The 15,730-nt window shown below is 42.4% G+C and overlaps 1 protein-coding gene across 12 annotated transcripts in view; it reads left to right on the forward strand.

The window, feature by feature from the left end:
• SULF2 (sulfatase 2) overlaps window positions 1–15,730 on the forward strand; it is a 450,340-nt gene that overhangs the window by 310,705 nt on the left and 123,905 nt on the right. For all 12 annotated transcript variants that reach the window (XM_053248097.1, XM_053248106.1, XM_053248102.1 and 9 more), the window contains one exon: window positions 2,273–2,518. In XM_053248097.1, the coding sequence (XP_053104072.1) occupies window positions 2,320–2,518 (199 nt within the window). In that variant the 5' untranslated portion in view covers window positions 2,273–2,319. The remainder of the gene's footprint in view (window positions 1–2,272; window positions 2,519–15,730) is intronic.

The following is a 15,730-nucleotide window of genomic DNA, read 5'->3' on the forward strand; positions in this document are numbered from 1 at the left end:
AATGCACAGTGCTGCTGTTTCACTTGTCAGCCCTGCTCTGAACATTGAAATTGCTGTGTAGGAAAATAAGGGGCTATGATTATATTTGGTTGCTGTACGGCTCTGGAACAAGCCTGCACAAAAAGTCTAAGGGCTGATTGCAACTTCCCCCCTGCTTATTTGCAGCCCCCCTGAGGTATTCCAAATTCTCATTGTTTGCAGCTCTTTCCCAGAAATGTTTGTGGAGACATTTATGGTCTTCTCAAGTTCATAAAAAGTGGGAGCGAAGATGAGAGAATACATATGTCTCTGGGGAACAACTATCTGTTCTAAATGCATCATTAAGAGACTGGCTTGAAATTGCATGTTTGTTTTATTTTCCATCAAAAAATCACAAGGGGACCCAGTCTGGATTGGGAGTGGGGCAAGGGAATTCACTGGCTGAAAATGCCCCAAAGGCTGTTTGCCCCCAAGTGGCTGTTTGCTGTTTTGGGAGGGGCTGGTTTTCAGCAGGAAAATTGCCCAGGTGGAAAGTATTGTGCTTCCTCATCCCACCCCAAGCCATAATTCTAATTCAGATTGAGGCCCCTGTGGCTTCTTTTTGACCAGAGAGAGAGAGAGAAGAGGGGCACTTGCACTTTTAAGCCAGCTTCTTAATGAAGGATTTGTTATAATCTGTACTCTGGTTATACATCTGTATTGCTCCTCTTCTTCCTGGATTCTTGGAGATAGAGTTGGTGCCAGTTTCTCAGCCTGTTGTAGCCAGGCTTTTCTACGTTTGAGACCCCCAACTCAACTGGTGTGAATTGCTGGGAAAATGAAATTGTGCTGCTGTCTCCAAACTCAAAGTGAGGAAGAGGAGAAAAGAGGCCATTTTGGGAGGGAAGGAAATGGTACAAAATAGAGAGTAAAGTAAGAAACGGGGAGAGGGAACTGAAAGATGGGAACAGAAAAACGTGTATTTAAAATACTGGGATAAAATATTTATTTATTTTTAAAAGACATTTTCCTTGATTTAAAGTACCAATACAGCCCTCTTGAGTTAGTAAAATAGAAAAGTAGCCCTCCTGATGACTTGATTTGTGTGCCACCAGTCTGATGAATGGCTGGCTGGAATGATCATAATTTCCTGGATTAAAGGGGATTGGAACTTTAATTTCTCCTGGGGAATGATAGCTGTTGCCTTTTGGTAGGTAATTGTAGATGTAATTGTAGTCAGTGTTTGGCAGCTAGTGACACTTTCCCCCCAAGATAGACCTAAAAAGCCAAAGCCCTGAGAAAATGACAAAAGCTATGTTGACATAACACGGAACATCCACCCACCTAAGCAGTTCAGAATTAGGTTTGTAATGCTGCCCTAAATGAAATCTGTGTTTTTCTGAGCACATTGAACCCAATTAATTTGTGGTGGTGTCACATTTTCTATAGAAATTTCTTTTGGGAAAGCTTCATCCTTTTTTTGTCAGGGCAGAGTTTAGTGGGAAGCTGATGTTTCCTGTAACCTTAGGTGATTAACTTGGGTGTATTCAGTTCTGCCTAGATTTTTGTTTCTGCAAACAATGTATGATATGTAAGCGGTAAACTGTTAGTGGTAAACAGCAGATTTGGCTGTTAAGGAAAACACTAGGGTCTTAATTCTCACCATGCTTTATTTTAAACTAGTTCAGCCCTCTTGTTTTCTGTTTAAGGTTGCATAAACAAATTTTTTTAATAAATAATGTACATCCTCCTTTGCCTTTAATGCTAAATGTCAATACTGAAGATTCTTTTTGGCAGATTTTAGTTCTGTAACTGATGTTCTCTTAAGGACAAATGCATACTAAATGTGGCAGTTATGTTTGCTGATGCCACACAGCTGTTTGCTATGATAAGTGTATAAAATATGAGTAGCAGATGCGCATCTTCAGACTATAGAAGCATGTCTTTAAACCCTGGAGGACTTGCAGTGGACCTGTACTAGGAAAATGCAATCAGCAGTGACTGTTTGGCAGGTATCCACTCCATGTTTACAGACATGCACCTTCCTGTACACACTTCAGTTGTGTGCATATATATGTAGTATGTGAATTGGCCCTGAATTCTCAGCTTTTAGCTTGTGCAAGTGATATGCTGAGGGAATGTGGGATTATTTACAGATTGGTCTTCCAAAATGTTATGGTCTTCATTTTTAAAAGATGAACTCTGTTCTCATTTTTCTACATTAAAGCAAATGGTTGATAAAAATGTATTGGTGCGGTGTTGTTTTTTTAACTGCGTGTACACTTACCTGTTTTGTCTTTTTGCTCCCTCTTAGATCTCCCTTTGAAGAAGAAATAGAAGACATTCGCCTACCTTTGTTTGATGAGCATGCAAAATCATTGCAGTATGGCACAGTATAGCGTTGCCGTGGGATTATTCATAATGACTGTTTTGTTCTTGTTGGATGACAGTTCAGCTTTCCTATTAAATCAGCGTCTGAAGGGAAGATTTCAAAGGGACCGCAGGAATATCCGTCCAAACATCATTCTTGTTCTTACTGATGATCAAGATGTAGAACTTGGTAAGAGCTAAGGAGGCTTGCATGATGGTGACTGACAGGTGATATTGCATTTGGTTGGGCTACGTTTCATTGAGATTTTTAACCTGTACTGTTGGCATTAAACTTCCTATCTATGAATGGACTGCTGTGTTGGTGCTAAAAGGGGCAGAACACAAAAAGCCATCCAGGTAGATATAGATATATAATAGAGTTTTTTAATAACAATAGTTGTGGGGCTAGTGGGGAGCCTTGCTGTACATAGCTCATGTATAGTGACTTTTGGCTGTTGCAATCAGAGGATGGGAGAGTGATCATGTGGGAGGCAGGACTTGGGTCAAATGGGTGCACCCTACCCAGATTGTCTTCCCAGGATTTTATCGATGGTGGAGGAAAAACCGCCCAACCCAGCACCCGCCTCCCACTAGGGATGGCATGAATTAAAAACCTTGATTTGATTTGAGTTCAAATCAAAACATGTTCGAATTCAAACACAAATCTAATCATCCCTAAACAGGCCAACTTGATTCAATTCGAATTGAATCTGAATCGATTCAGCCTGTATTGGGGGAGTAGAAGGAGAGCCTCCTTTCAGCCTTTTATTTTTTTAAAAATGGGTGCCAGGAAATTACCTTTACTGTGCAGAGCATGCGGGGTGGGGGAGGTGGCAATTCTACACACACACAAACACACACACCCCATGACCTGCTGGCTGCTGCTTTTAAAAACAAGAGGAGCAGAGGCTCCTTTGAACTGCTCCTGGGATGGTAATGCAGAGCTCGCAGCAGTGGGGAGGCGGTGACCCGACCTGCCATCCCTCCCCGCAGCCCTCCGGCCTCTCCTACTGGGCTAACCCTTTAAATAGCCTTTGCACACACATGGAGACCCCTGCTAACTGAACAAAGAGACACCTTTCAAAGTGGTGAATCTCTTATATTTAGTAGGGGGAGAGCAACTGGCCCTATCCCACCCCAGCACAGCATCCCTCCAGTGGATGTTGTTGGTGTTTAACTTATATTTCTTTTTTAGATTGTGAGCCCTTTGGGGACAGGGAACCATATTATTTATTTATTCTTTTTCGTTGTAAGCCACTTTGGAAACTTTGTTGAAAAGCAGTATAAAAGTAGTAGTATTAGGGAGGCCATTTGAAGGGATAGTCCGGTGTGTTTTTGCTAGAGCACCAGTCTTTTTGTGCCATCTCTGGGTGGTTTACAGTTTTGTTATATTTTTGTTATAAAACAAATTGAAACAGAAATTAAAACCTTGAAACAATTTTAAAACGACAAGCCTAGTTAAAAAAAAAATCTTGGGTGAATAAATGTGTCTTTAGAGACTTTAAAAAGTTGTAAGAGATGGGGAGGCACTTATTTCAGCAAGGAGCGCATTCTGGGTAGCAACAGAGAAGGCCCATCCCTGTGTAGCCACCAGACGAGCTGGTGGCAACTGCAGACAAACCTCTCCAGATGATCTCAATGGATGATGGGGTTCATAGTGAAGAAGGAGTTTTCTTAAATGTTAGCTTATTTCAGGTCATAGAGGCTCTGCTCCAGTCACGTTCACCATAGACATTTTAGCATTATAATAAACACATGGAGTGGCGAGCAGGATCAAATGCAGTATCTCTTCTCCTGAGCTGCATCTATTCAGTCTGAATACAATATATATGTGTACTACAGTTCAGGTGTACCCCCTTATCCGCAGGGGTTCCATTCCCACGGTTTTCCACCGGTAACAAAACTGCAGATAATGGGGCATTAAAGCATTGGGAATGGAGTGTGGGTTAGATTCTTGGCAGTTGGGGAAATTGCCAAATCAGCCAAAAAAGGGGGAAGTAAAGTGCAGTAGTCCCTCTGATCCCCCCCCCCCAATCTCTGGGCGGAATTCTGGGCGGCAGTATCAAGGCAGTGTGTGCGCACCGACATTCAGAATGGGGCCTTCCTGATTCAACCTGAGTGGGATTTAAAATGAACTGAGCGGACATCCAAAAACTTGTGAGTGCACACACCTTAGAGGGAACAGTGATAAAGTGCCCAACCATGCTCCACAGGTCTCCAGCTTTCCTGGAATGCCCCCCCCCCAGTCCCTGATCCCCCCCATTTTCCCACAAAAAATTGTGAGAGGAAGTGTGTGTGTGTGTGTGTGTGTGTGTGTTTTGTTTTTTTAATGAGCACAAAATGTCTCCTTTTTTCAAAATGGTGACCAGAAATGACCTCGGAGATCATTTTTGGCCACCCCCGACCCATGGATATGTGAAATTAACCCCTTGTGAACCATTTCCCCACCACATATGCCAAGGTCGGGTGCCAATTAGCTGACCAATTACGCAGAATGGTTTATGTTGGCGAGGTTCACCTGTCCATATGGGCTTTTGGGAAGCTGCCTTACGCTTAGACCATTGGTCTATCTAGTTAGTATTGTCCACACTGACTCAAAACAGCTCTCCAAGATTTGGACAGGGATCCTTTCCAGTCCTACCTGGAGATAGCATGGATTGAACCTGGCACCTTCTGCATGCCAGGCAGGTATTCTACCACTGAACTATGTCCTCTCTCTAAATACTGCTTTTCCATGATTGCTTATCATGTGGAGAAAGTTCTGTGCACACCAAAATACAACTATGCAGAAAGATACAGTCTATGCACATACAGTTGTATCTGTGTAGGAGCTATGCAGATATCTAACTGAACATGTGGAGATTAGGAATGGAGCCAGCAAGCACTGTCCCCTCCACATGTTCACTGAATGTGATTATGTTGTAAGGAAAGGACTTATTTTTCTTTTTGTTTTGTTCAGGAAAGTCAGTTGCTGTAATGAGGAGAGCTGGTCTTGTGGTAGCAAGCACGAATTGTCTCCTTTGAGAATTGTCTCCTTTGACTTTGAATGGGAGATTACATTTGTGAGCACTGCAAGATATTCCCCTTAGGGGATGAGGCCACTCTGGGAACAGCATTTGCATGCTTGCAAGCAGAAGGTTCCAAGCTCCCTCCCTGGTACTTCTAAGTACCTCCCTGGGCTGAGAGAGACTCCTGCCTGTAAGCTTGAAGAAGCCACTGCCAGTCTGTGTAAACCATACTGAGTTAGATGGGCCAGTGGTCTGAAGATATAAGGCAGCTTCATATGTTCCTATTGCAGTACAAATTACTGTAAGTTACTATGAACATCTAGTCTGTAGTAATGTTAATGGTCATAGTACATGTGCACTCTCCAGTGCTTTTTAGCCTACTTTCCAGTAGGCGTATGAGATCACCTGGCATACAGTGTGTCCATATATGTATGTGTCCCCCCACATCAACTTTGCAACGCCTGGACCAATATGAACCAAATTGGGTACAGTTGTAGGGACACACAGGGAAACCTCAATGGCATAGTTTGTGATGATTTCATTTACCCCAATCTAAGATGGTGGACATGTAAACATTTTTGACAACATAAACTTTTGAGGTGCAAGTGCACTAACTTGTAGACTGTCTAACCAATTTGAACCAAATGAGGTACAGCTGTAATGAGTGACACACAGGGACACCTCAATGGTGTAGTTTGTACTGATGTAATCCACCCCGATCCAAGATGGCAGACACATTAACATTTGAGACTCAAGAGATCTAACTTGTGGAGCTCGATCTGAAACAAATTTAGTCCAGTTGTAGAGACAGTGAAAGGAAAGCAGGCAGATTAGTTCTTACTAAAACAACTTGTTAAGTTACCATGTAAGCATAGCAATGCAGCCCAAATATGATGATAACTCTGATATTAAAGAAGTAAAAATGGGGGTGCCACTTTGATAGTTCTTGCGGAACTCTGAAATGCAGGGGTTGTGCAATGAGTGGAATAACTACAAAATCAACTGGTTTTAAAAAACATTTTTAAGGAGCAAAAGTCTCTGCTAATGAGGAGGAAGAAGTACGGGTGTGGCCAGTGTTCCCTCTAAGGCATATGCAGACATGTCTACTCTGTTAATTTTAGATCCCGCTCAGGTTGAATCGGGAGGGCCCCACTCTGAATGCACGTGCACACAGACTGCCTTGATACTGCTGCCAGAACAAAACTCATACTGCACACAGATTTTTTTAAAAATAGGACACTGTCAGTGGCCTGCATGAAGGACCCTTATGAAACATTTGTCCAAGTATTAAAAATTACTATCTTGAGAAAATTAGTATCTTTTTAATGGATCACTAACATTCATACAAATAAATCCATAAGTGGAGTCCTAATTGGGAAAGATTAGCAATAGCAATAGCACTTACATTTATATACCGCTCTATAGCTGGAAGCTCTCTAAGCGGTTTACAATGATTTAGCATATTGATTTAGATTACACAGTGGTATGCAGTGTAAATGTTATTCAAAGTGTTTGGGGATAGAAATAATATGAAAACTGGCTACCTTGGGCATATCTTTTGTTGTTGGAATGCTTACAATCTTTTATTTTTATTTATTTCTCATGATTATTTTGACCTTTATGTGTAAGAAACATAGGTACTGAAGAGATTCTTCTCAGTGGTTTGTTTTTGTTTTTATGAGCATTAAAATGAATTTTCCATGTTTGACCAGGCATGATATTTTTTGTGCAATAGAAGCCTAAAGTAGCATTATTATTTGGCTTTTGCAGGGACAGCTGCAAAACAAAAATGTCTAAATGAAGGCAACATTGTTGTGTGTTTCAGGGCTAGACAGACCCATTTCAATAATGCATATCCCAAAAAGCTGTGCACATTATCTCACAGTCTCCTGTGACTAAAATCCAGAGGGTGGTCCTTAAAAATTTATCATTCTCTGTTTTATGCCAGCCTGCTTGTCTCTGATGCAATTGTCAAAGTCCTCTGGGCTGTATACGTTCCCCCTCTGCTGATCTGTTGTCTCTTGCCAATTTCAAGCACAATGGCCCACGTGTCCACATGAATTAAGATCTAGCCAGAGAAAATGCATTTTGTGCAATTGTATTCAACAGGCCCCATTAGAAGATTTGTAAGACCCAATATTAGTGTACAATGTCCTTAAAATGGCTTTAGGCTGATATTTATCCAATGTTTTCTGTCCAAATGGCCTGTTAAAATGTAAGATGGATGCAAGATGCCCATTGCGGTTTGGATCTCTTATCAAGTGGAAATAAAGTCACATTTTTGGAAGAGCTTGTTCATGCTTTGATGCAGTAATAGTGATGAGACACTACTGGTGCACACTGGTCAGAGACTTCTGTGCTGCTTATCTTGTCTTAGTCTATCCTTTAACAGGTTATTCTCCTGTAATGTAATGTGGTCTATACCAAAGGTTTTTGGCAAATATGGAAGCGTGTTAAAGCTCTTAAAATGACGTCTTCTAGATTCAGGAGACTTCAAAGGAGGAACAATATCTGGAGAACACCTGAAGTGTAGTTAAGGAGATTTGAACTTTGACTCCTGAATCCAAGAAGATCAATTTGCATTTTTACAGATGAAGACAAGAGCAAATATGATCTAGACTTAATTCAGATATTGCACCAAGCCCTAGCTTGCAGTAACCAGAGGCTTGGTTCACATGTAATGCCAAGCATCAGGTTTCTGAGGTACCTCCTCCTTCCTCCTCCCCTCATTCACTCATGTTCACTTGATGACTTTGCACCCTTGGTTTAGCACAAACCATACTTGGCTGTTGATCTGAATCAACAAGCTATCATTTGTTCTTGCTCTTCAAACTAGAACTGAAAATCACGGGTTCATTGTGGTTTCCAGTGCTGACTTGGAGGGCCAGCACAAACCATACCTTGTCAATACAGATATAACCTAATTCAGGAAGCGGATCAGAGTGCTCAAGAAGAGGAGGAAGCAGGAGGAATGATTACAAGAACCGAACGCTCATTCATTGAGGCGCTTCACACGATCAGTGTGAAGTGCCGGAGGGGGTTCTGCGGGGAAACGAACAGTCGCTCGTAGCTGGGTGGCCGAATTGGCCACCCGCATGATTGCTGGCTCTGTAATGGAGCCGACAGGGCGGCAGGGATTGGGGGCTACGTGGCCCCTGGAAGTTCCAGGATGCCCTGCACGAGTATGCAGAGCATCCTGGAGAGACCTCCAAACCTGGGAGGCTGCTTGCAGCCTCCTTGCGGGGGTCTCCTTTTGTGTTGCCATGGTGTGGAGCCGCACCATAGTGGCACACGATTAGAGAACCCAGGTTAGCAGAGCGCTTACTCCGCTAACCTGGGCTAAGGGGAGGGCTACTTTGGTGGGCTAGCCACCAGAGAACCACTGGACTTGCCTGCGAGCCCGGGTGCCAGCTACCACCCAACCCCCAAAGCAATCGGACACTCCTACGATTTTTAATGAATTTTTGAAATTTTTATTACTATTGCCCACTATTCCCTATGTGGAGTGCCATGGGGCAAAAAAACTTGGGTGGGTGGTAGGCACCCAGGGGTGCCTACCACCCCCCATACAGCAAAGCAACCATAGACTCCTGCGATTATTTGTGAAGTTTTTTCTTCTTCTTTTTATTCCTCCCATAGGGAATAATGGGGATTCCAGCAAATGTTTTGCTTCACATTGGGGGAAAAGGTGTGGCCCAGAGAGGAGTGTGGTGGGTGGTAGTGCCCAATGGGGGCAAGGAAGCTACCAGAATTATTTCAAAGGAATTGGGCAGAGGGCTGATTTTTTGTGATTTGTTGAAGTTTACTCATCTTTAAGGTTTTTTTCCATAGGGAATAATGGAGGTTTCAGCAGCCCTTAACTGTACTTGGGGGGTGCTGGGGTGGCCCAGAGCGAGTGGTGGTGTAGTGCACAGAGGGTGCCAACTGGTACTGGGTTTTGTTGTTTCTGAGGTGTTCTGAGTGTAGATTCTGTGGCAGCATATGAGATTTTCAATGACAAACTATGAATCCACCCATGGGTGCCTACTTCCCAACCCAGTTTTGGAGGCTCAAACCAGTTCAAACAGGTTTGAAACAGTTCGAACCAGATTTGAATTAGAACTGAACCACAAGGAGGTTCAAGCAAAACAAAAACTGAACCTCCACACCCTGGTTCGAACCGACCTAGACAAACCAGATTTGTGCACATCCCTAACAACAAACACAGAGAATAGTATCTCATTTCATTTACTGAGTTGGGGAGGCTCAAAGTGTTTGTATAAAACACTATTTGTTGTTTAAAATGTGGTTGTGTGTTATCTTAAAACTTTTACAAGAATTACAATTTTTAAAAAATTCCTCGCTTTCAATTTGAGTATATTTAAACCCCATTAAATGTGTGTTGTTGAATTTTTTACTAGTCAGATACTTTGGTTAAAAAAGACTTGTTGCTATTAGGAAAACTTTTATAAGATTGTATATAGCACATAAAGCTAGCATCGGTACTTCCTTAAGGCCCCCCCCCCCCCCTTTAAAGCTAGATATCAGTTGAATAAACATGCCAGATCAGGGCATAGTCTATTAAGGGCACTGGGAAAATTTCCAGTTACAATTTTCCTACAAACCCACTTCACTAAGAATATTTAGTCCACCCCAGTATTTCTCCTATACATAACTAGTGCTGTGTTGTCATCGTCTCCTTTAAAGAAAAAATTGACAATTGGTTCCATTCTTTAATTGTCCTGGTAACTTGGATATATGGAGCCTGATCCGAACAGTATTTCTTGGAAGTAAATCCCAGTGGTTTCAGTGGGACTTGCTTCCATATAGGTCTGCGCTTAGTAATGAAACTTTTATATATTCTCAGCCTGCCTTTAAGTGTAACCTGCTACCCTTTATTCTACTTGTCTGCAGTTATAAAGAACAATAGGCACCTGTCTCCTTTTATGTAATCCTGTTAAACAGTTGAAGATGGCTATCCATCTTTTTAAAATAAATATATCTGGTTCCTTTAAATCTTTCTGACCATTACAGGCTTTAAGCTTTGATTGGTGCTCAGATGTGCTAAAATCCCCCTTGAAACGGGGCTGAAAAAGACCAGTTTCTTCAAACCAACTAGTTCCCATTGCTTCCTGTGGGCCAAACTAGGCATTACATAGGAGATGCGTGAACAGTCTTTTCCCTGCCCCAATTAAAATGACACCACATGAGGCTATCAGTTTAAGTCGAGAAATGGCAGGGGAAGGGGCTGCTCAGTCTCCCTTTCTCCCCCCCCCCACTCCATTTTACTTCTCAAAATCATCTTTCCCAAGCCAATTTCATTCTCATGTCTTATCTGCCCCATGTTTGGGAAAGCATTGGGGGGGGGGGTATTCTTCTAAGGCATTTGGCAGAAAGAGAAAGGGTTAATCTGTTCCTTCCACATTCTACTCTTTTACTCTTCCACTCCTGTTTACAGGTTCAGAGATTGCTTTTCCTTTTTTAAAAAAATGCATCTAGTAACATCTTCTTTTGCTCTTTCTTTTTCAGGCCTATAAGATGGTAGTTGCTATTTCATGCAATGTTGAGTTGCTTTAATTCAAACAGCTTTAGTTTGTGCTGATGATATGAAGTAGATTGATCAAGCCCTAGTTTTCATTAAGGTGATAAACCTGTGTCTGAGCTGTACCAGTTCAGACTGCCGGCAGGTATTGCATATTTGAGTAATTGTCTATCCCAAAAATTCCCTGCACATCGAAAAGTAATGACTATCTTTGACATGCTCCTGTTCTGTGGTGGGGGGGGGGCGGGTGGCAACGTGAATGGAGCACTGCAAGTCCCTCCAAATTGCAGCCTGTGTATTACAGCCCATTCACAGGTTTACTGCTTCAGTGAGAACTATGCTGCTGAAGACTTAAGGTACTCATGACCAGGCAGCGGGGTGGGCAGTGGGGAAGGCAGGGAGGAACCCAACTCCATCCCACCTAATGATCCTTGAAGTTCTCACAGGCGTGCCACCACACGGTCCGCACTGCATGGAGCAGTGTGGATCTCTGGAGGCTGGGACTCATCGTCCCGGCCTCCAGGAATCCCACAATGCATCATGTGATGAGCGCAGTGCATTGGGGATTCCCCTGGGATTTGAGTGTCTAGGTGCCCGACTGCATGCAGCCCAAGCATATGCACGGCCCTTTATTTGGAGCAAAGGGTGCCCTTGCACCCTTTAACCCAAGTAGAAACCAAGGAGGCAGCACCAGAACTGAGATTGATCCCGGCGCTGCATATGAGCAGCCCGATCCGGGTAGGGCTTCCTGGGTAGGGCTGCTCGTGTGCAAGGCGGGGTATAAATTTAACAATCAATCAATCAACCAATCAATCAATCAATCAATCTAGAAGGAAATATAAGGTAGACACTAGCAGCAGGCTCCGGAAGGATGCTGCACTTGGTTTGGATAGGGACAGTTGTTCTCCACCTGCTAAATATATGAGAATCATGGCTTTAAAAGGTGCCTCTTTGCTCAGTTAGCAAGGCAAACTTAATACGCAGCAACTTCTTCCTTTGCTACAGAAATGTGTTAATTTCTCCTATTGGTGTGTCTCTTTTCAGATATTAAAACATTCTTGAGCAAATGACTGTCCATAAAATATAGCATAGAAAAAACTTGCAATTCTGCACTGCAATCTTAGTGTGTGTGAACCATTTCTGTAGATCTTGTGTGATGTGTGAAATGCTTTATTGTCATTTCCTCACTTGTACAGTCTGAGGCAGGTCATTAATATTCTCATGTTGCATTTTGGGGAGCGGGAAGAGACAGAGATCATTTGATTTGCCCAAGGCCATCCTCTGAGTCTCTTGCTGAACTCAGATTGAACTTAAGTCTCCCAGGCCCAAATCTAGGCAGTTCTGTTCATTGAACCATATTGGCTGAGAGACTTGACAAGCTCCCTGTATGTTAGTCTAGGAAAATAAATAGTTTCGGTATTGAATTATTATAGTGATTAGTACTGTTGAAAAGCATGACTTAGGGATTCAAAGTGTGCAAGTATTTATAGAAGTAAGGCTGCCACCCAATTAAAAACATCTTATCTTAGTGGATTAATTACATGATTTTAGGTGGATTGATCAGTTGATTAAATTTGTGTGAGAAAGTTTTCTAAAGAAAAAATACTTTGTGTGTATATGTGACATACAATTATCAGAAGTAGCATTTCTTGTTCTCTCCCTCACCCCCCAGGAGGGAAAGGGGGCCATAGTTACAATGGAATGGCTAGGCAACAGCTCACTCTTCACTCGCTCCTCATGCCTCCCCAATTCACTGATATGCTGGGCTCTGAGATCACAGGGTCCACTTCAGGTTAACGAGCCTTGGGGGCGGAGGGGGAGAGTGTCAGGTAGCAACCTTTCTCCTCCTCATTGGCTGGCTATATACTCCAGCTCTGTCCACCACTCCTCAATCTGATTGACAGGTTCAGACGCAATAGGAATGCTTCTATTGAGTAGAAGCCAGCATTTCCTTGGCCTATGAGCCTGTCAGTCAGGTGGAGGGAGGGATGGCTTGCAGCTGCGCACCTAGCCAGCCAGTCATGAGAAGGGGTGGGTGAGCGGGCCCAAGCCAGTGATGTGCTGCTGGGTCAAACAGGCTAAGAAAGGGGTCATTCTCAGCCAATAATGAGAAAGGGGAGTGACAGCGGCCAGGAGTGTAAAGTGGGGGGAATTTTGCTCTTGTACAAAAGTTTATTTATTTGATTGATTGATTTTATATACCACCCTTACAAAAATGGCTCAGGGTGGTTTACATCGGGCCGATCCCATTAAGACTGACTGATGAGGCATGCTGCAGTTGTATGGCTGTTGTGGAAGCACAACACTAGAATGGAATGCACTCTCCAGACTTAGCACAAGTAGCTAGTGCAACTGTTTTGTGCTAGTATTACCACATTCTGTAAGCTCTTCATTCGTCAGGATATCTGTCAGTATTTCAAGTGAGGTATGACCCGCAGATTACGATTTGTAATCTGGTCACTATGCCTCTGTTAATGCAGCCTAAGATTATATTCGCTTGTTTAGCAGCTACATCACATTTCTGTTTCATGTCCAATTTGTTGTCTACTAAGACAGCAAATGGCGCAGCAGGGAAATGACTTGATTATCAATTGTGTTTTAATAGTTTTAACGTTTTAAATTTTAAGTGTTGAAATTTTTTAGTCTTTTTATTGGTTGTTTTTATTGTTTTGTTGTAAATGGCCCAGAGAACTTGCATTTTGGGTAGTATAAAAATGTGTTAAATAACTAAATATCAAGCCAGAGGTTGCTGGTTCGAATCCCCGCTGGTATGTATGGGAATGGGAAACACCTATATCGGGCAGCAGCAATATAGGAAGATGCTGAAAGGCATTATCTCATACTGCACAGGTGGAGGCAATGGTAAACCCCTCCTGTATTCTACCAAAGAAAACCACTGGGCTCTGTGGTCGCCAGGAGTCGAAACCGACTCAATGGGACACTTCACCTTTAAGGCAACTAAATCCATTTCACATGTACTGCTGCCAAGCCATCCTATACTTGTGTATTTGATTTTCCTTACTTAAATGTAGGACTTTACATTGTCCCCAGTGAACTTCATCTTGTTGGTTTGGGCCCAATATTCAAGCCTCTTTAATCAGTTTGAATCTTGATTCTGTCTTCTAAGGTGCTAGCTGCCCTTCCTCCCACCCAGCTTCACATTTCTGCACATTTCATAAGCACCCATTTTACTTCCTTCTCCAAGTCATTTATGAACGTGCTGGACAGTATTTGCTGTTTTTGGTATCATGGGGTACTTTTTTTAATATAAGGTACCTTTTTAATAAAAGGTACCACGGGGTACCTTTTTAATATAAAACATTTTAAACACTGCATCCTTGAATACAAATTATCATAATGTGGAAAAACATAGCTTAAGATATGGTATGAATTCTGTGGCTGCACCATGCTGCAAGCCCAGGAATTGGTACAGGTGGCCCTCATTATCCATGGTCCCAGCACCCATGGTTTCACGTATCCATGGTCAGGCTATGTAGACACGACCTTGTTCTATATGGTTCAAAAAATACTCAAAATTTGCCTATCTGTGGTTCGTGGATGGCTAGAAATGACTTCCAATGTCATTTCAGGCTACCATTTTGCACCATGGAGCCATTTTGTGGCTCTTTATTTTTTTAGAAAAATAAAAATCCCCATGATTTTTAGTGGAAAATCAGAATAATTGGGGGTTTGCGGCGGGGTGGTGGTGGTTGCTGGACTGCTGGAGATCTGGAGAGCATGGCACACTACTTTATTTCTCCACCCCACTTTTTTAGCCCCTCTTAAATCTCTAGAAACCGAACACCCCAATTCCCATTGATTCAAGGTCTCATTACCTGCAGCTGTAGGGCAGAATGAAATCCCCGCAGATAACAAGGGCCACCTGTACTGGGTATAGCATTCATCAGCCTGAGAGTCTCTGCTGTCTTTGGCAACAAAAACCAAATCTCAAGAAGCTAGACAGTTCTCTTCAGGATTGTGTTGTGGTTGGTAGATAGGAGTTGCTGTGCCCTCCATATGCTTTGCTTAGACTTGCAGCTGCAGAATCAACCATGTCTATCTGTGTAACATTTATTATGTGCACTAACTTTTCTTCATGCAGAATTTTGGTTGCTATGGTGCTGAATGTTTATATGCATATGAACACTGAGTGTGGTTGCATTGTTTCAATGGTTTCATTGTAGTTGCAGAAAACCCCACACCACACCAAAACCTTCTTCATTGCAGGTAGCATCTTTCACGTGTGTGTCTGTCTGTCTGTCTGTCTGTCTGTCTGTCTCGGAAAGCAAAAAAAATATTCTGTGCATATGCACCCATAGTGAGTCAAATACCCGACTACAAAATCTTGGGTTTCACCACACATCAACAAATGTCTCTTCACATCCCTGAATTATTAGAATGGCCTTATTATTAGAATGGCCTTATTTGAAAGTCAAGATCTGAGATTGTATGCCTCACCCTTCTAATGTGAATTTACACACAAAAAGATGGCTTAGTTATTGTAAAGGAGACCTTCAAAATAAGATGCTGACATTTTCAGAACAGTAGCAGCAGCGTTTCTCAAGTTTCTCTTCGGAACCTCGCAGATGACAGTCAGGAAGACTTTTCCCACTCCAGAAACATTTTTTTTAAAAAAAATTTAGATTGCAATGACCGATTAACACTCAAGTGATGTTCTACACACTAGAAGAATCAAATTTCTCTTTTTCTTTTGCATCTCCAAGTTTGTGTTGAGAGGCAGTACAAAGGAAGTAAGTTTTTGTTGGATGACTTGGCATTGTTGTAAAATATTTAACGCTGGCCTATTTAAGATTGCATGGAAAGGGTATCCTGAATTTTTACCTTCCACTGATCTGTCGCTCTGCATTAGCTC

The sequence above is a fragment of the Hemicordylus capensis genome, chromosome 4 (genome assembly GCF_027244095.1).
Source record: "Hemicordylus capensis ecotype Gifberg chromosome 4, rHemCap1.1.pri, whole genome shotgun sequence".
In the NCBI taxonomy this organism is placed as follows: domain Eukaryota; kingdom Metazoa; phylum Chordata; class Lepidosauria; order Squamata; family Cordylidae; genus Hemicordylus; species Hemicordylus capensis.